Consider the following 22,284-nt stretch of genomic DNA (forward strand, 5'->3'; position numbering starts at 1 on the left):
AGCACAATTAGTAAGAAATCTGCAGAACGTGTAATTATGAAGCAGCCCTATAGTTTGGGCTCAGTTTCTCCATTAGCTGCACAAATACTGCACAAGGCAATGGGGAAGACAGAGATTTATTTTTTTTTCCAGTAAAAAGCGATAAGAACTTACTGAATGATAAACCAAAGTTTTTGAAATCTGCTCTCTAAAAAATTTATTGCCAATGTATCCAAACCACTTTACATGACAATTGCTTCAAAAGAAATCCCAGCCACATGAAAGAGTGTGTGAGACACCTGGGAAGAGGGGTGGGAAAGCATGTTAATTTTTAATGCTGTTTTTCAGAAGTGTTCTCTCTCTTCTTCGAAGCACTCATGACAGACAACCACTTTCTGACAGCTTTGAAACATGAAGATGCTGCCTCTGTCTTCTAGGAAAGATACTGGCAGGTATCAGCAGTCTGAGTGTTTCCTCCGCTAACAGATCTGTGGTCCCAACAGAGGCAGGTGGTGCCCCTTTATCAGAAGCTGGATAACAGCGTGTTCAGTCATTTCAATTTTTCATCCTATGAATCAGCAGATTTCCAACCAGAGATGTCCAACACAAATGTGGAAGCCACTGCTCAGAACATGTAAGCTCCAAACACATGACAGGGACAGCTTGTGGTGCTGCAGGGTGACAAGCTCTGCCTGGCACAGGGTGTCAGAAAAAAGGCTCAGAAGAGGGATGAGATCTGTAACTGACTAGGCAACGGTGTGACAAAATGACTGACCAGTTACAGTGGGGGAGTTTTCACAGGTTTGAGTCAAAGGGATCATGAAACAAGGAAACCATGCACAATGATCATATGAGGAGAAGCTCTCCTTAGGAGTAAAGGTTTGCAGCACTACCTGAACTGCGAGATGCCTCAAACTATACTATGGCTCCTCTGGACAGCTGCTTGCCAATGATGAAAAAATCTATTCAGAGTGAACTCTACAGCCAGCCCAGCACTGAGCCTTCCCAGATCTCAGAAAAGCTGGTGTGATGTACCACCCTCTGCCCCACGCAGGATCAGGGCCAGGCTGAGCTGAAAAGATGCCAAGGCCATATGGTTTCTCAGTCCCACAAGGATTGAGGCATCAGAATATTTCACAGCTTCCTCTAACAGAAAGCTGAAAGACTGTGCACCCCGTGACAGGTCTGAGTGCTTTGTACAGCCCAGCCTGGCTGCTAGCAGGAGCTGCACAGGACCTGTAATCCATCTGTGCCTACTTAAAAGCACAAGAAACAAAGCACATTAGCCTCTAGATGAGAATTGTATTGTAATCAGGCAAACCTTGTCCTTTGACTTAGGGAAAATAAATCATGTAACAGCTTGCTGCTCATTCTGGGGGCTTCTTATTCACTTCAGTGAATAAAAGCTTCCAGTCAGCACACCTTTTCCTAGTCCTCCTCTCTACACATACTTACATCTCCATCCACCTTGTCTGAGCATTACAGACATGACTCAGCATCTCCCTCCCATAAGGAATGGGAAAAGTCTGCCCAGTGGGGTTCATCTGGGACTCAGGAGACCTGATTTAATGCCAAGCTCTCCCTATGACAGCCTGCTTAGTGACTGACAACAGCCATGTCCCTTGTTCTGCCTCAGTTTCCCTACTTGCAGAATACAACAAACAATATTGATTTCTTTAGCATAATATTTGATCTACTGTCCATAAACAGCACTTGACTCCAATGAGAATAATGTTTGCCCAGAAAGCCAAAGATAGCCATTACTTGTCACAGAGCTGAATGCCTTACCCATGTGTTATGGCTTCTGCCAGGAATCTTATGAGTGGCTGAACTGCTGGGAACTTATCTTGGGTCACAGACATCCTCTTCCTAAGGCCCAATAGGTCACATGATGCTGTCTGAGAAAGATTACGCAGATGTTCTCATCACCTGATTTGTCTATTCAGGTGCCACAGAAAGACCTCTGCCTCTACTGCAAGTATCAGCAGCACAATCAATATTGTGCCTGTGTGGACTGTTTAGGTGAATTTATGCAGCAATCCAAAGGCTAACAAATAGAGTACTCCTCTAGCAAGCAGGGAGATGGAAGGAGAAAGTGACACTGATTTATCTGTGATCGTTAATAATGTTTTTAAGTCTTGCAAACAAAGGTAATGATATGGGTAATCAGCTGTCTTACTCCAGGGTATAAACCGATCATCTGTTGGGATAAAATGGGAATTCCTATAACACACATTTTCTTGCCCATTGTAAAGTCACTTGATGGTATTAGCAGATTGATGATTTTCTTGCAAAGTCCCAGCTATTCATTACTTCCAAAAGGTTTTGAAATCAGATTAGATGATACAGGAATGCAGCTCACTAGCAAATGCCAATATCCTTTCAATCATTTTGGTTTCCTAACTTAATAATTATATTTGCAATTTTTGTTCTCAGATCAAGTTCTAAATTATACTTTTCTTTCTGTGTGCAGTCATTTTCACAGATTCATTTTTATTTCACGGATCCCATTCTGAAGAGTTCTTATGCAGATTTACACGCTGCAGTTTGCACAGCCTCATGAGGGGGGACAGTGCAAAGGACATATCAGAGCCTTGCAGTAAAATCCATTGCCAATAACAGAGCCAGTCGCACCAAAAACAGATATTGCAATAAAGGGAAAAAGAAAGAAAAACTTAAATGCAAGATAAAACCACAATGGGGACAATTAAAACCTACCAGTCCTTTCTAAGGTATCTCATGGCACCTATGCAACTTGGATAAACCAGGTTTTGAAATCCGCCCTCCAGCCTTTCAAAAAATCCACATTTTTGGTAGACCTGAGAGTATGCACAGGCTGGCTGGTCAGCCCTGGTTCCCAAAAGAAATGAGCATAAAGAAGGATGGAGTTCAGAACCCTTCACTTACAACAGCCCCCTGTACATGACCCCTTCTGTTGTTTTCTGCACTGAAAGCTGCAAGTCAGATTTAGCTTTCTACAGACCTCTGGCAAAATCTTTCCTCTAGATTCCCTCTTCACCAAATACTCTGTTGAGCTTAGCAGCAGCAGCAGAAGTTTCAGAAGAAAATCTGTCTTTTTTTCAGGCAGCTGCTTCTCTTTTTCCTCAAGTAGAGTGAAGTGAAAAGAGACCAGATTGACGGGCAGAAGAGTTTGAAGGCCTCTGCTGGGCCACAGGAACTGAGGAACACTGTGTCTGTGTCTTTTCTTAAGAAAAACATGCATGTTGGACAAGAACTTCAATTCCTTCTAGGAAAAACAGTCTCTTGGTGTTTCTGCGATCCACTCTTCTCTCATTTGCTGAGATTGCTATCAGGGGTGCCAGCTATGGAGGGCAAAGGCTGGCCTGGTAGACAGAAGGGCAGCTCCTCTGGCCACATCCCAGCACAGGCACTATTTTCTATCAGCTGTCTGGTTTTGCCTTACTTTTCTCAGCACAACCACTCAGAGGTGGCAGACCCACAGTTCCCTACCCCTAAACAAAGGGGCAGAATCTTTCAAGGACATTGTGTCAGCTTGTAATTTTCTTTCCTGTATTAGCTCTTAAATGTGACAGCAAGACTTGAGCAGGAGGCAGAGAATGTCGTCTTGCTTAAAGAGGAAAGATGATAATAACCTTATCAGAAAGTGACAGGAAAATGACTCTTGGTTCCCATGTAATTTTGAACTCAGTGGGAGCTTGGACTTGGGAGCTGTTGCCCCACTCGTACTCATTCTGCTGTATCTTTGCTGAGTGCTAATCAGAACCTGTCCATGTTGCCTTCATACCTACATACTTTGCTGATGTCTTCCACAAGTCAGTCAGTTCTCCAGATTAAGAGTTAACTCATGGAATTCCTGGCCCCATGATAATTTGACTGCTAAATTTTGAAAGGGATGTAGGGGAAAAAACTTCAAAAAAATAGAAAAATCATTAATGTCTTAGAAATACAAAGAATGCTGTGTTTGGCCAAGAAAGTCCCTTATTGACAAATCTCTGTAAATGAGGAAATATACAAGGGATTATTATTTTTTTTAACATATATTTTTAGCATCCTCTGCTTGCCACTATTGGAGTATGGAACTGAGCTAGAGAGACCTCTGGTCTGACTCAATATGGCCTGCGCTCTTAATGCTCTCTTTCTCACCTCAAACTTCTCCTGGCATCCATCTCGCCTTCTCCAACATTTTTCATTATTTATTCATTCTGCCCCACTCCTCTGCCACCCAGTGATGTATTGCCAGTAATTTTATGGGTCTCCTGGGAAAAAAATGCTCCCACTTCATCTCTGGTAAAACTGTATGGCCATGTAAATGAGAAGGTGTTAGAAAGGCCAGGGCTCATAACCTACTCATTTACTACCAGAAACATTTTCTAATATACACATAGCCAAGGGCAGCAATCACAGCAAAGTTGGCAGACCAGCTTGTATTAAATCCTCTCACTGAAAATGTTAATGCTCAATGATGCATACACAGATATATATGGATCATTAAGTACACAGACATAGAAACACATATATATTTATATACACATATGTGGGTGTGTCTACATAAATATATTTATCAGCACAGACAAACTTAGTGATCCTTATCCATAAATGAGTGTCTGCACACACACATATAATGAGTCTACTGAAATGATAGCAAAGCTCTGCATGGCTATGAAGCAAAAAGGTTATTTCTCTCAATGTGGTTTTGGAGAGATGCTTAAAGCAGGAGATGAAGCAGCAGGGGTAATAATTATGAGTCAGAACTGGAACAACATAAAGACCTTCTCTGGACTCACAAAAACATCTTGTCTCTGATTTGCATGGTACAGACTAGCAGCCCTCTCAAGCAAATACTGCTTCTGTTTGGATGTATCACAATCAACTAAAAGGGGGATACAATCCGATTCCTTTCCACTGGTGGACCTCAGGCCAGTAACATGCTGTGCCTATGGTTTGTCAACACAGAAATGTTAGATATGACCCATTAGATTATGAAATCAGTAAAAGATTTACTAGTCGCCAGTGAGGGCTACAGGACAGAAATTAGAAAACTGTAGATTTCAAAAAGACTAGTGCTTTCTAGGCACTCATTGGGTCACCTAAGAATGTGCCTAACCCATTGCCCTTAGGCATTTCAGTTATTTTCTTAAAGGACTCTTTGTTTTCTGCAGATGCTTTTCTCGAACCTGCACCAAATGCTGCAATGTGCTTTGGTACACTCCTCTTGAAGTGCTGTGACACTAAGCGAGCTGAGCTGACCATCTTGTCAGATGAGACAAGTATCAAAACAACAGCAAAAGGAACAGCAGAAGTGGATGATCAGCCAGGGATGGAGGAAGGGAGAGTGGATTCACCTTGGTTAAGAAGTAGCTCCAAGTTAGACCATGTCACACAGTCTCATGGTACTTCCCTGTGCATCACAAAACTAGATTCTTAGCAGACCCCACTCAGCTATGCCTGAAAGCAAGTCATTAATTCTTGCACCCTTATAGCCATATGAAATAACAAAATCATAGAATAATTTAGGTTGAAACAGACCTGTGCAAGACATTTTGCCCAATTCCTCACTAAAAGCAGCTCCCAATTCAAAGTGCACCAAGTTATTCACAATCATACATTGACCCTACATGCAAATCTACAGATTTTACCATGCTGGTAAGTTCTATAGGACTGTCTTAGGACACAGCACAAAGCACAGAAATTCTAAAAAGCCTAGGGATGCTCGCGCATTACAGACAGACACTACCACTGTTCACATAACAGCCGTGAAGTGGTATGAAATTCTGTGCTAAAACCGTTGCTGCTTCCAACCGGCCAGAAAGCCCCTCACAGGATGTGCCACAAAATGAAAATTGGGAATAATAGTCATTCTACTGATATACTGTTTTTAATAAGGTAGTATTATGATGATATTTTAATAATGCAATATGTTAATAATAGTTAGAGTATAATGCCTATTTAATACACGTTCCCCTCAGAATATTATTTTTTGGAAGTAGCCGAACACAGACAACTTTGATGCAATGGAAGAAATTTTCCCTAACAGGAATCAGCTGAGATGACTAGATGAAATATTTTGCATTTTCCAGGACGAAAGACAAATTTTAAAAGCCACAAGCCTACCCAGTTTGGCGGTACAGAAATATGAGCACAATCTTGGTCTCTCTGCCTCAGTCCTGCTTCTGCTCTGAAAGCTCCCACTGATCCCATCATCAGCTGGAGGATGCTAATCCCAAACAGTTGTGCTCCTCTCATCAGCTTCTTGAAATCACTGAGATTTCTACCCACAAACACAAATTCCATGCACCTCCAACTGCCATGTGTCATCTTGGTTCAGAGGACAGCCAGTAGCAATAGAAAGGCATTGATTTCTTTTCAGCCAAAGCTTCCACGAGCTCAGCATGATCCTACACTGCCCTTTTAGATGAGTTCACTAAAATTCTCATTGTGGGAAATACCTAAGTGATCTGCATACAAATGGTTTGCGTATGGGCTTTACAAATGGGATCTTTCCTCCTCAGTTCCATTAATGCTGCGGATAGGAATATCTCTAAATATTTATGGCAAGTATCATGTGAAATTTCTTCATATGGCTTTTACAGACTATTAATAGTTTTAAAAATTGCTAATGATGACAGTAATAATAAAAACAATCCCAATAACAGTAGCAATAGTAATAATACTCCTGCAAAGATTTCAAAAGAGCAAGCTTTCAACAAAGCTGATACACAGTATTCAGCAACATAACTTACTTCCTACATTCTCCATCAGAAGACTACAGAGACAGAAGTAACAATAACCTTAGATTTAAAATGCATTTTTCGTCTCAAAAGAAAACTGCATTGATTTATAAAGTAAATGGGCTAAATCCACAGCTAGTTGAAACTGATTAGCTCCATTGATTTCAATGAAGGTGCTGATGTGTAGATTTATTGGAGCTCAGATCTGTGCCTCTGCGTGTGTGTGTGGTTGGAAAGATACACATTGTACATTGCACAAAGAATTTCACAGAAAAACACCATATTAACCAACACAGAAAGTGAACACATTATTGCTGCATTTGGAGAAAAATGAGTAGAGTGAAGAGAATGCAGGCTCTAATCTTTAGCCGGGGATTGGCATGTATTTCCTTAACAGGATGCTCGCTGTAGTCTTGTGAAAAGGCTCACAGGTGTATCATATGCTATTGTGGTTTGCTTTTTGCAAAACCAGGGGCAATATTTGCAAATAGCAAGGCAGCAGATGCACAGTTACATTCTTCTACACAAACAGGTACTCCACTTTTACTAAGAAACAGCCAAAGCCAAGGCATGGTTTTGGAGAAAAGGAAAAACTAGCAACCGCATCAGAATCGATACCACCTCTACACCAATAAAATCTCAACAGCTGTCTGTATCATACACAGAGTCTGCCTTGTTCTGCCCCAGCACTGTTTGGGAAACAACTTAAGAGTGCTGCTCCTACACTTTATAGGCATAAAGGATAACCATAATTACTTAGCCTGGCCTTCCTAGGACATTTTAGCACAGGAGATATAGATGGGCTATATGGGAGTTAGCTCCACTTTCCCAATCCTCCCAAGACTACAGCACCAACACATGTCTTCTGTCATGGCATAGATGGCAAAGAAGCAAGCTCAAATGGCCCTTTGCCAGAAGGGGATTTTCCCCCAGCCCCTTTCCTGCAGCTAAGTTGAGCTCAACTGCAGGTACAGACGGTACAGCACGTAGTCACTTCTGTTTCTGTAAGGCTGATGTAGGCATGGTGTTTGAAAGGCATACCAACCAAAAGCATGCAGCCCAGTTGGAATAAATTCAAATCACTAGCAGAAATGCCCAAGACACACAACTATTATCTGATCCAAGCTTCCTCAGAAAATGAAGACAAGCATACCCAGCAGTCTACTCTCAGTCTGTCACTACCTGTGACACCAGTAATGAGATCCACCTACGCATTTCTGCCACATAAGTAGGCAAAAGGACTGATGCCTAGAAGAAAATATACTAGGCCTGAGCCTCTTTTCTCTTGCAAGCAGTGAAAATCTGCAGGAAATTCAGGTGCAGATGCAGAAAGTAGGAAAAGCAAACTGACTGCAAGGTGAAATTTATAGTGTATCCCTGCCCCTGAGTTGGGTGCTGCAACAGCCTCTGATGTGGTTAACCAAAGGAACTCCATCATGCCACTGCAGCTACGTTTCATAGGCATGCCTCAGTCTAAGGCATCTTAGCCACCTCGCCTTCTGATCATTTTCAGAAAGCTTGGAATTCCAGCAAGCTCAGAGGAAATACAGGTAAGAAGGCATCTCAGCAAGCAACAAAGGCAGTGCATCTAGTCGTTGATTTGTTCAGAATCCCAAAGCAGTGTTCTGATCTGCTTTGTGCAACATTCAGATGACTCTTTGAAGATGCCTTTGAACTTAAAAAGTTCCCTCTCTCCCCTAGTTTTTTAAGCTCAGATCTCGGCCTGTTCTTGGGCCAACATTACTCCATCAATTACAACAGCCTTATTTAGTGCTTCAGCACTCTTGGGAGGAGGAAGGTTTAAGCACCTTCAGTGCCAGCCCAAGCTCTTTCTTCCATGGTATGGGTGAATCATAGTATACTACACTCCAAACCAGGAAGGCTATTTTGACCTCAGCTCTGCATAAGCATAATGAGAACACCTTTAGCTTGAGCTAAAACCAGATATACAGCCCACAATGCAAATAGCAAGCAGTGAGGTTGGGGATATTCATACTCAGCAGCAATCTCAAAAGACAGTCAAGCTGCACAACTACAGCAAGCACAGAACTTACATTAGGTGCAACCATACAGATCTCTGGCCTCTGAAGAGCACCACAGTCCCTGGCCCATCAGATCCAAGGAACACAATCTCAGCAGTATTTATGAGAAGGGACCTCTCTGGATGTCACTAGTCCAAGCTCTTACTCCAAAACAGACTGTCACCAACTGTAGATCAGAGCAGATGTGGCTTCATCTAGCCAAGGCTTGAAAACTTCCAGGGATGGTGATACCATAACTCCTCTGTAACCTGACTGGGGCTACACCACTCCCCAAAGAAGCAGATTTATCTACTGTCCTACCTGGACTCCCAAGCTACAGCTTGGGACCATCACTCCTTGTTACACCCCCTGCCACTATTGGGAAGGGTTTGCCTCCATCATCTGTTTGGTGCATGGACATTCCACCTGGGTCTCTGACCACCAGCAAAACCACAAAACACCACCAGGCCTTCATGCAACGCTACATGTGTAGCTACACAGTGCTGTACTGCACACTGTGAGGCTCACCATGCACTTGGGGATCTTCATGCACCCCTTCTGCCATTACAGTTTAGAAAAGTTAAGAGCTGCTATACTTACGTCATTATCTGGGTCTCTATGCCAGGATCTACAAGGGATCCATCCACAAAAAGGGGTGTCGATGTGAAACTGTATTTACTCCAGGATCTTCCCTCATCAAAACTCACCCTGGGATAGAAGCAGAGAAAATTTATACACATAAAAGGACTTACTCTAGAGCAACTGCAGCAATTAAATGTTGGCTAAGGTCTACAAGCTCCAGCAACTAGATTTATAGATAAGCAGCAATCTTTGCTATTTCCCAGCCCACTAATTCATGCTCTTGGTGTGATTTGAAAGATCAAAGCCTTAGAAAGTATAAACACTGGCAAAAAGGACATGGAAATACTTGATCCAGCTGTACATCAGACCTCAAGGGATCACGGGGCACTGCCAAGTCTTGTTTCTGGATCTGCAATAGCACCTGGCATGAGGCATCACTCAGAGCATAAGCAGCCCTGGCCTGAATGCATGAAAATTGCTGTCAACACCATGGGACATTTCGATCCATGCATGTATCAATGCCAGATGTCATTAGCTACAATTTCTCTAGCACTATTAACACTTCTTTGCACACCATCTCAGAGGTGGTCTCCGTTTTACAGAGAGGTGGAGGAAGGAGACCAAACTGAGCCACAGTCAGTGGTTAGTCTGGGTGCCCTTTGCTTGTTAGAGCTGCAAAGCAAAATTGTAAGCTGGCTAAAATGAAAGCATTTCCCTTCTTAGAAGCTGGCAGTATTCACGCTGTCAGTGACAAGCCAGGGTAATTCAGCGGCTTTTGATCACTGTCACTACCCACAACCACCATGCACCTTACTTTCTGTTTTTATCAAAAAGTGTGTGTATCCTAACCCAGCTGACAGGGTCTTGGTTGAACTGGCTTTTAGATTAGCAGAGGAGGGTTAGCAAACCCTGCTCACAGCTACGCCCATAGTAACCTCTGTACCTCTGAGAACTGCAAAGGAGCGAGCGAATGAACAGCCTAACCCACCACACCAGCATAAAGACTGGGCCAGGCTCCCGGTGGCCTCTGCCTTAGTGTCCTTCCCAGCCTCCCTCATGGCCCCCCGACACCCAGGGCCCAGGAGCCCCACTGGCACCACAGCAGGTGGTGCACCTCGGTTGGCTCCCAGCTTCCCAGCCCTCAGAGAGCTACCAGCCTTCACCTCGCCTCACCCCGACAGCCTGTGCCCATAACAGTGCAGGAAACAGCCAGAGGCAGGTGTGCACACCCTGCTGCTACTACAGCAGGACAGAGTGGTGTCCCGCCAGCTGCCGGCACCCAGCTCCCAGAGCTGCTGCCCACCAACAGCTCTGAAAGCAACCGAGTTTCTCTCTGCCACCAAGACTCTCCACACAACTGCTGCCGCACAATTTCTGCCCAGAATTTCAGCTCCAAATTACACCAGCAAAGGAAGAACAAACAGAGAAGCACAAAGGTTTATCGGCTATAAAATTATTTGCTCCTCTCCCAGCAGGGTCGTTCCAGAATTCTCTGTAATTCTGCAAGGTACCTGGGCTGTGAAGGCTGACAGATTACTCTCGATGGATGCTACCAAAAAGACTAACATGGCACAAACATCTTCTTTGAATAGCAGGTAACACTTCTGATTTTTAAGTGAACATAAAAAAGAAGTTTGCCCTGTCTTCCAGGCAAGGAAAGTTGAGGGCAGGGGGTGTGTGTGGGTGGGGGATGCACATGTGTGTGCATGCGTGCATGCATCTGAGTGCCTGGATTTGCCTGAGAGGGTCTTGCTGGAAACTGAACCCTCCCCACTCCAAGCAGGCAGCATCAGGGACACTATCTGAGATGCCACCGAAGGATGAGGAGGCCAGTATAGTATGCATTACAAACAATGGGTTACAACAACCTCAGTTCTCTAGTGTGAAAAGCCAAGTCCATTCCCTAAGTACCTGCTTATCACAGCACCTCGGGAAGCACCTTCACTGGACTCACAATGCACATCTGTCAGAATAGGAAGCCGACTATAGAGCAAAGACAGAAAGCTGGGAGTACAACAGCATAGAAAAAGCTTATCTGCCTTAAATCTATTTATTTAAATGTATGTATCTCCCCATACACCTGTGCATTTGTATGCTGTTCTGCTTGCATGCTTATCTATCTAAATAGCATTTCAATTTCTCGGAAATGGTATGCTTCATTAGCTTAGCTAAAGTTCTCTCAGCTTTTCAATTATCCGCCCCTCTTTTCTCCAGGATGAAACTTATTGTACAATGTCTCAGCCTGAGAACTAATAGATATACATGTACCCTTTAATCTATTCCACTCCTGCCCATAAAACAGGTGCTTACTGAGGCAATATGAAGCAAATTCCAAAGCCCCTAAGGGTACAATTTTGGAGGAAACCTGTTGGAGGTTATTGATAACAGCTCTAAATCACTACTCATTTAATAGAGTGGGTGGGGCACTCATAGTACTGCATATGCCATTTTGTGACACTTGGTGGAAAGGGAGAACATCTGAAAGGAACCTCTGCAAAGCAAACAAAGGTGAACTGGGCTCTCAGCCCCTATGGAAAGCCAACCTGTGACCAAATCTTTCCCAACATCTAAGTATACAGGCACTTGTATGTAATGTGCATTTTACATACAAAGAGCCTTCACAGCGTAAGACACAATTAAAAGTTACACCTGGGTTGAATAATACAGTAACAAATGGTTAATACATCAATTACAGCTCTTTCAATAAGTGGCTCACCTCTCACTCTTCCAGAGCTCAACTTGCCACAGCCTCATGTAGCTACAGCTGGTGACACCTAACACTTGGCTAACACGCACTTCTGTCTTGGCTCGTGCTTGGTTTGGTCTAAAGATTTCACCATGGTCTTGATGTCCTTTCTCCTGAGGGCACTTCAAGTATAGTTATGACTACTAAGTTACCTATCAGAGGCAAATGTTTCTAGTCGCACAACACTTTCTAACCACAGACAGAAAGCTGGAGTCTTCTGGAAGCATCATTATGGGTCTGCCCTGTTACTGCTCTCCTCTATATATCCATTTATGGAGGCTGTCGGCAAGAGGATGCTGGCCTAGACTAACCCCTGGCCCTGACTCAGTATAGCTACATATATTATGACTGTAATGAGCTTGCTTATGATAAAACAATCAACCTGTTTCCTGAACACTAGAAAGCAAGACGAAGATTGCAACCCTCATTTTGCATATAAAGACTTGCTTTAATCCCACATGGAGACACAGACCTCTTAGAGAACACTTAGTTCCCCTATCCTAGAAAAATTACAAAGCCTTAGGAATATGAGCCAATGCATCCTGTGGTTAACGATCTACTATCACACCAAAACTAAAGCAGTCATTTCTTTAGCTCCAGTGGCAATGAAATGTGCTCAAATGTAACATATTCAAACTTTAATAAGGTATATATGTTGCAGTCATCCCAGAGTTATCTGTCAGGTCAGGAATATAAAGTCCAGAGGCTTTTCAGACTGAGAAAGTAACCACTAATGTTCTTAAGGTACATGTAAGGAATATTAGCTTGTGATGGGTAAAGACAGCCTGTCTTGAGGTCTCCAGCTTCTGAATGACTGTAATTTAACTGAAGGATTTTGTACAATAATGACTCGGGTAGAGGAGACCTTAACACCTCATTACTGCTGCCAAACACCATTGCTTTCTTCTATTTGAACGAAGGCCACGCTTCCTTTTCTGCATGAAAAGCATGAGACGGACATGTGCTTAGCACCATCAAACTTAGAGACTCAGTCTTGCAGACAGGAACACAAATCTTGTCTCTGAAGGCTATTTCTAACTAATTAACTCCTAAACAACATGAGAATCTGGGTAGGTCAGTCCATTAGTCATGCCCCACTCAAGATCAGAGACTGCATGTGATGCTAATACACACATTTCCTGTAAACAAGGTTAGTTTTGAATTTCCAAATGCCTCTCCAATGCTTAGCTGGTGAAGGAGTGAGAGGGGTAAAGGCTAAGGAGAGGATAATTTTGAGTGGTACCTTTAGACCTTAGACTGTTAAAACCCATTTGTAGCAAAACAGTATCTTCAACTGAGAAATCATTTTGCCCTATTCCACCTCAACTCTATTCAGTTACCGCCACTGTGTCTCTGGAAATTGATAGGGGAATCCTATAGGAGGCAGCAACATCAGCACCATATCTCTGTCGTCCTTATCAACACCCACTGCTCTCTCGTCTCCCTCCCTTTACCTGTCTTACCAGTTTAATACTAAATTCTGTAAACAAAAAGCAGAAGTGAGGGACATATCCTCTCAGAAATACCTGAAACACAAAGGATGACTTCTTACTCGGTATATGTGTGTCTGTGGGAAAGAAACCCCACCTGAAGTCTCATAGTACCTGACTAGTGCAAAGAGTAATTCACATATGTCTGTGATTGTGCATATAGCCATTATATTTATAAAATGGTACAATAATCATTATGTTAGTAAACAAAACCAAAATGATGGTAAAATGCAGGTAAGAATGATCTCATTTGTTCATTTTGAGACACTAGCAGATGTTGATCAGATTATGCAAGAAAGATTAGCACAACTGTCAGCCTATACCCATCAGGAAGCCTTCGCAAAGTAACAAGTTTCCTTACCACATGTGCCGGATGGGCACTGATGTGTGTTTCATGGCCACTAGTGCCCCTCCCCAGTCCAGAAACCACACGTTGTATTCCTCCTCGAAGATCTGCAAACAAATTAGGTACTGCATGAGTGCTCCACTCCACTGGGAAGACTTAGAAGAAGAAGAATAGCAAAAGGCTCCATGCTCTCCCCTTTGCTCTGCAAAACATACCTGTCTCCAGGAATTTCCACCATCAGAAGAGATGAACATGCCAACATCAGTGTAGGAAAGCTCAGAGCCAATATTGCCTGCAACACAACCAAGCATCAGACATTCCCACATGGATGAACACAGAACTGCATTTTTCCAAGAAACCAGAATTACTTGGCCTGACCAGTGCTATTTTTGCTGCTCTGGATTCTGTTCTCATCTAGAACCAACACCATGGTCAGGCAGCAACACTCATTTACAAGAGCTGTGCCATTTGAAAATTGACGCTGGGGAGAAGCAGTGTCATCAGCTTATTTTCCCAAAAGATAGCATTGCCCATAACTGCAAGCCACTAAAAGCAGGCTTATTCTAGACAAGGACCTACATACTCGAAAATCTGTGTATGAAAACCCAGGCCCATTTGGAACACACAAATCATCAGAATGGCAGCAGAATAGGGGCCACTGTCCCCAGCTACCAGATATTTCATTCCATACATATTTTTCTCTGAACTTGTAGTCTTTGTGCTCTGGCTGGTAAGTTGCATCTCTGCAATTTGCCTGTCTTTGTCAAGGGTAAAGTAATTACCTCTGTCTCTACTTCCTGCGTAAGAACAAGCATCCAGAGGGAAGTTAGTCATATGGCTGAGCTTAAAGGTGAAATCCAGGCCTCACTGAAGCCCATAATTATGGGGCTAGAAAGTCAACTCAAGATTTTGTTCAAATGCTCAAACACGTAACTGATCTTATAACCTGCAGTCAAGTAGACAAAGCTTCTTCCTAGGTTTATGAATGGTTTGCAATTAATGAGGACCGTGATGTAATGAAATATAAGTTCCACTTGAAGGAAATCTTGTTTGTTTAGGTACAAACCTCACCTGGGGGCAGAAACGGTTTAGAGAATTAAGGTGGGTCAAATGACTGCAGCAGAGAAGCAGAGACAAGACTGAATGGCACTCTAGACAACATTGATTGTTCTCATTGACGCAGCTGTCCCAAACTGAGAGTTAGTGGTTACTTAGTATGGTTCTTAATTTTAATCTTATAATTTCCATTATGATGGAAACTGTTCTGCTGATAGCCTTAAAGGGTGAAGACTGCCTTCACCATGCATTAGGAAGCAGATATGTCACACATCAATGCAAAGAAAAGTTCAAACATCAATTTTGACCATTCATAGAGAAAGCATGGCAGAACACCATTTGGAGACACTACCTTAGAGCTTGAAACAGTTTTTTTTTTCCCAAGGTCCCTTGTCTGACTCAGCCGAGAGAACCTCAAATCTTACAGTGAAAAACCTTAATACAGAGGAAATAATGAACTTGGACTAAATCCCCAGCCCTCTGGAACCTCTGAGAATCCAAGAGAATCCAAGATAGCTGCAAGACAAAGATGCCCAATATTTGAAAAACTTGCACAAGTCCTGAATACACCCTGTTAGCTTATTCCCCACACTGTCCTGAGGTCTGCATGTTGCTTCTGCTTAGAGAGTTAAAATTGTCACAAGCACCAGGTTCACTGTAAAAATCAGGTCTGCTCTAAATTAATTTGTTCCCACCTCCTCACTTCCCAAAGCACCCAGGGGTTCAGGGAAAAAGCTACCAGAGTCACCTAGGAACTGTTTTTTCTGTTGGTCTGTCAACAATACCTTCAATCAGTGCTAGGTGGGATTCTGGTAGTATGAACATCCATCCCATAGGAAGCAAGCAGATGTAACACGGACAGATACTCCATCAGGCAGCCTCCCAGTGATAATGGCCCACAGCCACCATACTGTGGTCAAACCCATGACCTTCTTTATTCAAAGCCCTTGAATTCTTTACCCAGTGAGCCATTCCTATACTTTCCAAATGACACTGTTTTTAAAGGAAGTGTAATTTCCACGAAGGAAGGCAGAATTAATACTTTTTCTTCAAAAATAGCAAAGGGAGAGGTGGCACTCTTACACATCTGTATCATCAACAAGAGCACAATAAAAACACACTAATGAAAATGTTAATTAAATTTCTGACATTTAATGTTGGAAAATGAGAAATTAAAAACCAGATGCAGGTTGACTTTCTCTTGTCACCACCATGGAATCCAGCTAGTCACGCTGTTGTGACAACACTGTTTCAAAAGATAAAATTTCTGGCTCAGTAAAGCAGGACTATTCAAGACAGGCTTTTCTGTCAGTGCTCAGAATGTGGGAAATACCACCTTGTCCATCAACCTAATCTTCTTCCCTGACACCAACAAGAATGACCAACTACTTTAGATGAAGGTACAAGGAAAACGTGCTATGGGCCAGTCGTATGGAAGAACAGTCTATAGGCGCATCCAGGTTCATGAGGATAAATCTACTGCGTCAGTCCAAAGGTCTGTTTAGCCCTGTGTCTTCTCATGAATGGAAGTCCTCAAGATTTAGCAACTGACTTAAAAGCAGAAGTACAAGTTTTGTATCATATTTTAAATATCAAAACTGGAAAAGGGATACCCAAACTGTGGTGAGGAGAGTAAAAAGGTGAGATTCTGTTGCTATCACTTCTTTCTGTCTGTTTTTCTGTGAAAATCTGTTATGTTATTTTCTTCATTCTCTCCATCTAGTTTCCTTCAGCTACATGGATGCAAATCCCCCCAAACGTAACTAACGCCCAAACAAGTCAAGATTTGACAGCTGTACAATTAGATACTAAAACATAATCCTTCCTTTTACAAGAATCTAACATTTGTCCTCATATCAAAAGTCCAAGTTTACAATCATTGCTGGAAACATACCACTGTAAATCAAAGTGTAAGACAGAGGGTGTTTGAGCAGCCATTGGCTGTAGGAATAAGTTGTAATGCTTATCCTGGAACACATTCACCAACACGGTGAGACGTTTCTGTTGTGAAACAGGTTAGTGGAAACAGATGTGTATATTCCCAGCAGGTTAAGCTTTTTATTGTACAAAACAGTAAGGCAGAAATTATATTCTGCCTTTTAAAGGTTAATTGTTAGACTGGGAAAGCATTAATCTCATGCACTGGCAGCTTGAAAAGAACCTCATTTACTAACAATTTAGATCAATGCCTAGAAGCTCACTGTCCTGCTGCCTCTATTTACTTCCTAAAAGGTTAAAGAAAAAAAAACTCTGCAATTACAGCATCATGAGTAGAGCTTGCTCCTAAGCATCCATCTAGCAAGTGTGACCTGCCAGGAATGATGACTTCACTTGGCTACGCATAGGAAGATCTGGAGGTTTATACCAAATTATCTCACTCCATTTGGCCTGGATCAGTGAACTGGAAATCACATGGTGTTTCCCTTGTTGAGATATAAATGTCATGAAGCAAACCTGTCTCTCAGGTTCTGGCTTAGTCTGGCAGACACATGGACGCACAGAAGGACATGAGAATGGAAATGGTTGGAAGAAACAGTGTAAATTCATATAGGCAATATGCTAACATGACACGCAAGCCACTGCTAGGCTGAGCGGGACAAAGAAGATAACCTGAGCCTTATAAAGAATGGTTAAGTTATTTGGACATATTTGTGCATATGTAGGAGCCTCCCTGTGAAGCACTATGACAGCCTACGTGCCTCAGAGGCCAGATTTCAATAGCACCAGCCATTCAGAAATCACTTTGTTAGCCCAGCAGCTCCCACAGAGCTATGGGAGTTCTGAGTGCGGTTGGTAGCCCCATCCATCCTGATTAGACTGCATGCTGTGCGCACACAGGGCCTGTGATGGTTGTCACATTAATTAGAGTGGGTCAGCCATTGCCACTGTGAAGCACTGTAGCAGGTTGCCATTAAAACATCAAGACCAGCCAAAGCACAATTTTGCAGAACAACCCACAATAACAATGACCCGTGCAGTGTTGATGAAGTGCTGCTAGTCTTGGAGCAGTACAGTGTTGAAAGTAGGTGTTGTGCACAAGACAAGCGCTCACAAAGTCCAGGCTTCACCCGACTTTGTAACAACTTTGTGACAACTCTATGCTTGCTGCTCAAAAGGTGGAATGTATTGATACCTCCTAGGAGTGCAACTGTGATTATAGGCCCTGTTCTCATTCATAGTAACTCCAGCAAGCAGGTAGACACCTACGCTGGTTGTTGTAAAGATGTCGAGAGGAGTTAGTAATGATCCTTTTCAGGTGTGGGCTTAGACCTGCAGAGGGTTCTTGTAGGGCAAAAAATAACTGACAGGCATTACCTTTTTTGACGTCAGGGACCATATGCCTTCTCCTAGCCCATAGCAAACATTAATTAGCTCAGCACTTGCTGAGACAGAGCTGAAAGCTTTTACAGCAACAGGAAATATCTCTACACTGTCTGGCTCCCAGTGAGGCATGGCTGAGCGGTGAGAAGCACTTATGTTCTTACCTGTTGCCACCAGCAGCCCAGGAGCTGTCTCTTTGCTGGAAATGCTTCCTGAAGTATATGGATTCTCTGAGAGTTGCAGATGTAAGTGCAATGAGCAAAAGGGCTGTTGACAGGAAACAAACAAAAGGCAGAAGCTTTAATATGCAACAAGTTAAATATCAGAGGAACCCATGGCAACTGCACACAGATGCTCTGAACCTTCTGAAAATGACCCCTCTGCTCTTAGCACTGTTACAAATAGCAGCATATGTTCGTTTTCTGAAATGGCACCATAACAGCAGCTGAGAGCAAGAGAAGCAGGGATGCTGTATTACAAGCAAGCATGTCTGCATTTGTTTTTACAATCTGATCCAGAGTACTTTTTCCCAGAAACATTCTTATTCTGACTTAAGTTCCATAAAAAAGGCCAAGAAAGAAGGTCAGAATTTTCCCTTTAAATCTATGAAGCTATAGAAAAAGAAATCTATTTAATTCACGTAACGCTCAGCAAGTTAAGAGAGAAAACACAGGGAAAGTTTTGTTAACCCTGTGACTAAAATCAGCAGTTCTGAAGGAGTCATTGTGCTTTGGAAAAGGTCTGCCACTCACCAGCTGGCAAACTACAGGATCCCCTCTTAGATCGGTGTCCGGTGCCTGCAGCAAACGCCAGTCCCTGCCCTTGTTGTAGGTAATGAAAGTCTTGATTTGGTCATCTATCTTCCTGTTAGCCAGGAATATGCCTTTGATCCCTGCTACCTAGGAAAAATGGAGAGAGATGAAAAAATACATCGGAAGAACAGGCTAAAAGTAAGGCCCATCTGAGCACTTTCAGGAGTGGAAGGTCCCTGAAAAATCAATAAAGTCATCTCAATTCAGCCTTAGAAGACTGTGAATGGCATTACAAGTACATCTTGATGTTGCCTGTATAGCTGAAAGACCTTGTGCAGCCTCTCTTTGAAAAGAAAAAGACCAGGATGTTCACAGAGCAAATCCCTTAGGAAACAGCCCACTTTGGGATTTCCTGGAGTGCTTGCAGACAGGCTGATGATGGACTTGAACGTACAGCATGCACCACATCACACATGAGCTCCGTGAGCCTAAGGATGTGGTCTGCTCCACTTACTCCCCCAGACTGCATTAACATGGGAAACAGCAGGTCACATCAGCAGCAGTGTGGGATGCTTCTGTGTTGGACTTTATTTTTTCTTTCACACAAAAGATGGAAATCCTGAATATGCTGAAACACTGATGTTTGGCAAACTTGATTTCTTCACTCTCCCTCCACTCCAAATTCTGTCAAAATCAACGCAGTTGTTCCAAATGTTTTGATTTTTGTCAGCAGAACCCATTCCAGCAGAATATGGTCCTGTCAAAATGTCCCCAAGAAGATTCTTGTTGAGTCTGGTCTCTGTTGCTCAGCTGTGAAAGTCAGGCAGGAAGAATCCAGAACTTCCTGGCAACAAACAGCCAGGATGCAAATCCTTCCACTCTAAAGCCCCCTGAGTGACACTACCCTTTGAATGACGCTGTGAAAATCTCTATCGACACTAAAGGGTCTATGATACACAGCTGGGGAATACAGAGTTTGCCCAGGAATGGGAGATGATGCATGTTTATTTTATCTGGTTCATCAAACAAGAAATACCTATTTTTTTCAGAAGCAGGAAAATATATTTACTAGGTGAAAATTAAATGTAAAACCTGTCCTTCAGACTGATTCATGCATTATTTGTGAGTTTTCTCCAATTTTTTCCAATTGCTTTAAACTACCTGCTTTTTTTATAAACAATTGATGATGTTATGTAATGGGTATTATTCTGGCTGAAATAAATAAATGTATTTATTTGTATTTATAAAAACTTTACATGTAACTTCAAAAACATTTTTCCATGTAACAGTAGAAGTCAGCCCACAACTATTATTATTATTATTACCGATTAGTTGTTTGTTGCTGGCAAAGCATTGAGCCCTGAATCTCAGCAGATCTTCCATCCAACAAGTTATGACACACCAAAACCAGAATGCTCTGAAAAAAACGGGAACTGGAACAACTGCTCTGAATGGACTGCTGTTGGCCAAGGCTGAAAGGCCTGGCAGAAGAATGAGAAAAGATGATGATTCAGGGTAGAAGTTACCCAGCTGTTATCTCTGGGCAAACGGCACCTATAAACTTTTGCTTATAATTCATAAACTGCTCAGTGCTCACAAAGGTGGAATCCACATTCCCTGCCTGCAAGCAGTTGTCTTTATTTGTCCAAGGGGAAAAACAGTATTTTGAGTCCTTCTCTAGACATTAACAAGAGGATGAGAAGGATAATGGTTTTCCCCTTTGGAAATGCTGCATAGCTAACCAGTCACTGACTGGAAAGCAACAAGTTGTCACACCTATAGCAGAATGCACTGCATCTGTTCCCACATGAGTCGAGTCAACATCAAATCCAGTAAATGTCTCTTGGCTGATCCCAAAACAAATGAAGATCCTGTACGGTTGCTAAGAGATTTACACTTGCTTGAACTAGCGAGCAGTTGCTGTTCTTCGTAGGGTGACCTTTACTGCATACCTCATAAAGGTCAATGATGATATTCCCCTCCAGTCCTCGACTGCTTTTCACGTTTTCCAAGGCCAGGGTGAAGTACACCCCTCGGGTGTCTGAGATATACAGGTTGTACGTATCGTTCTGGTTCCACTCTTGAACAGCTGCAAACACTTGATTCTCATCTGTGCTGATAATATGCATGTCCTGTTAAAAGAAGACAAAAGGCCTATTACTGAGGATCTCTGTATTTCTTTGCCCTTTGGGATATGCAGTAATTACCATGACTTATGAAAGAATAGATATGGGACATGAATTATAGGTATGTTAAACAATTTTCTGTTAGAGCAATCCAATAAATTATCACCATCGTGACTTTTCATCATTTCATTTTTTAATGATCACCAGCTGGGCAAAGGGGTTTTGCTTTCTTCATTTTTGATAGCTTCAAGGAATTTCATCCAGTTTCATTTTTTATTTATAAATTTTAAAGTGGGTTTATCATTCATGGAAGATACACAACCTTGGAGCCTAGAGTCCTCATAGTCACTAAGCATGGTGTAGTACCAGGCTAAAAGCAGCGACATTTTCCATTCACATGCTGAACTAACAGGTTTGTGCTTCCAACTGGTAAAGAACCAGTTTCAAAAAACCCGGTAGCTCATATTTATTTGAAGCTGAGGTATAGGGATCAGTTTGAGCTAATGCTGGCAGTGATTTTTAGTAACATAATTTTATATTGAGAGTTTGTCCAAGATCTATTCTCCCATTTTATACATGCTATCAAATAATCCACCCACTAACCTTTGTTGGATTCCTGCTGCTGACCAAGATATGAAGGTCCAGCAAGGGTTTCCCCATTTAGTTTTAATATCAAAGAGATTTGACAGTGCATTTTCTCAGTGTTCTTTTAAAGCAGGTTCATGGGAATGATTTCCAGTGTGGTGATGAGTACTGAAGCACTTCATCCTTGCCACCGCTGTTTGAACACACTGACACTGGTTCAGCTAGAAGCAAAATCACTGCGGTTATGTGGGACTTCATCTATCTATGTGTATCTATTCAAAATTTCCCCAGGGTGCAAAGGAGCCTTGATTAATTCCTTGTGCTGTTTCTGCATGAAGAAACCATAATTCTGGAAGTCTCCCAAAGGACTGAGTGACCTGGTTTGGGGAAGAATATCTGGAAGAAAATCAGGGCAACATCCCCATCCTGCCTAGAAGGCAACTTAATCTTCTGTGTGAGATAGGTAGATGAAAAGTTGGCGTTGATTAGATGAGGCAATTTCTAATAGACCTAACATAGCCTATCAGCATGGGATGGAGAGAAAAACCATTTGAGGGCCTAATTCTATCC

At 42.5% G+C, this 22,284-nt stretch overlaps 1 protein-coding gene across 1 annotated transcript in view; it reads right to left on the bottom strand.

Annotated features, from left to right (window-relative positions):
* Positions 1-22,284, bottom strand: part of SORCS3 (sortilin related VPS10 domain containing receptor 3) — a 304,363-nt gene that overhangs the window by 45,856 nt on the left and 236,223 nt on the right. The window contains exons 9-14 of the mRNA XM_055720617.1: positions 20,956-21,135; positions 19,004-19,150; positions 18,416-18,518; positions 14,090-14,166; positions 13,890-13,981; positions 9,311-9,418 (exon numbers count right to left, since the gene is read on the bottom strand). Coding sequence (XP_055576592.1) covers positions 9,311-9,418; positions 13,890-13,981; positions 14,090-14,166; positions 18,416-18,518; positions 19,004-19,150; positions 20,956-21,135 — 707 coding nt within the window. The remainder of the gene's footprint in view (positions 1-9,310; positions 9,419-13,889; positions 13,982-14,089; positions 14,167-18,415; positions 18,519-19,003; positions 19,151-20,955; positions 21,136-22,284) is intronic.

The sequence above is a fragment of the Falco cherrug genome, chromosome 9, assembly GCF_023634085.1.
Source record: "Falco cherrug isolate bFalChe1 chromosome 9, bFalChe1.pri, whole genome shotgun sequence".
Lineage (NCBI taxonomy): Eukaryota > Metazoa > Chordata > Aves > Falconiformes > Falconidae > Falco > Falco cherrug.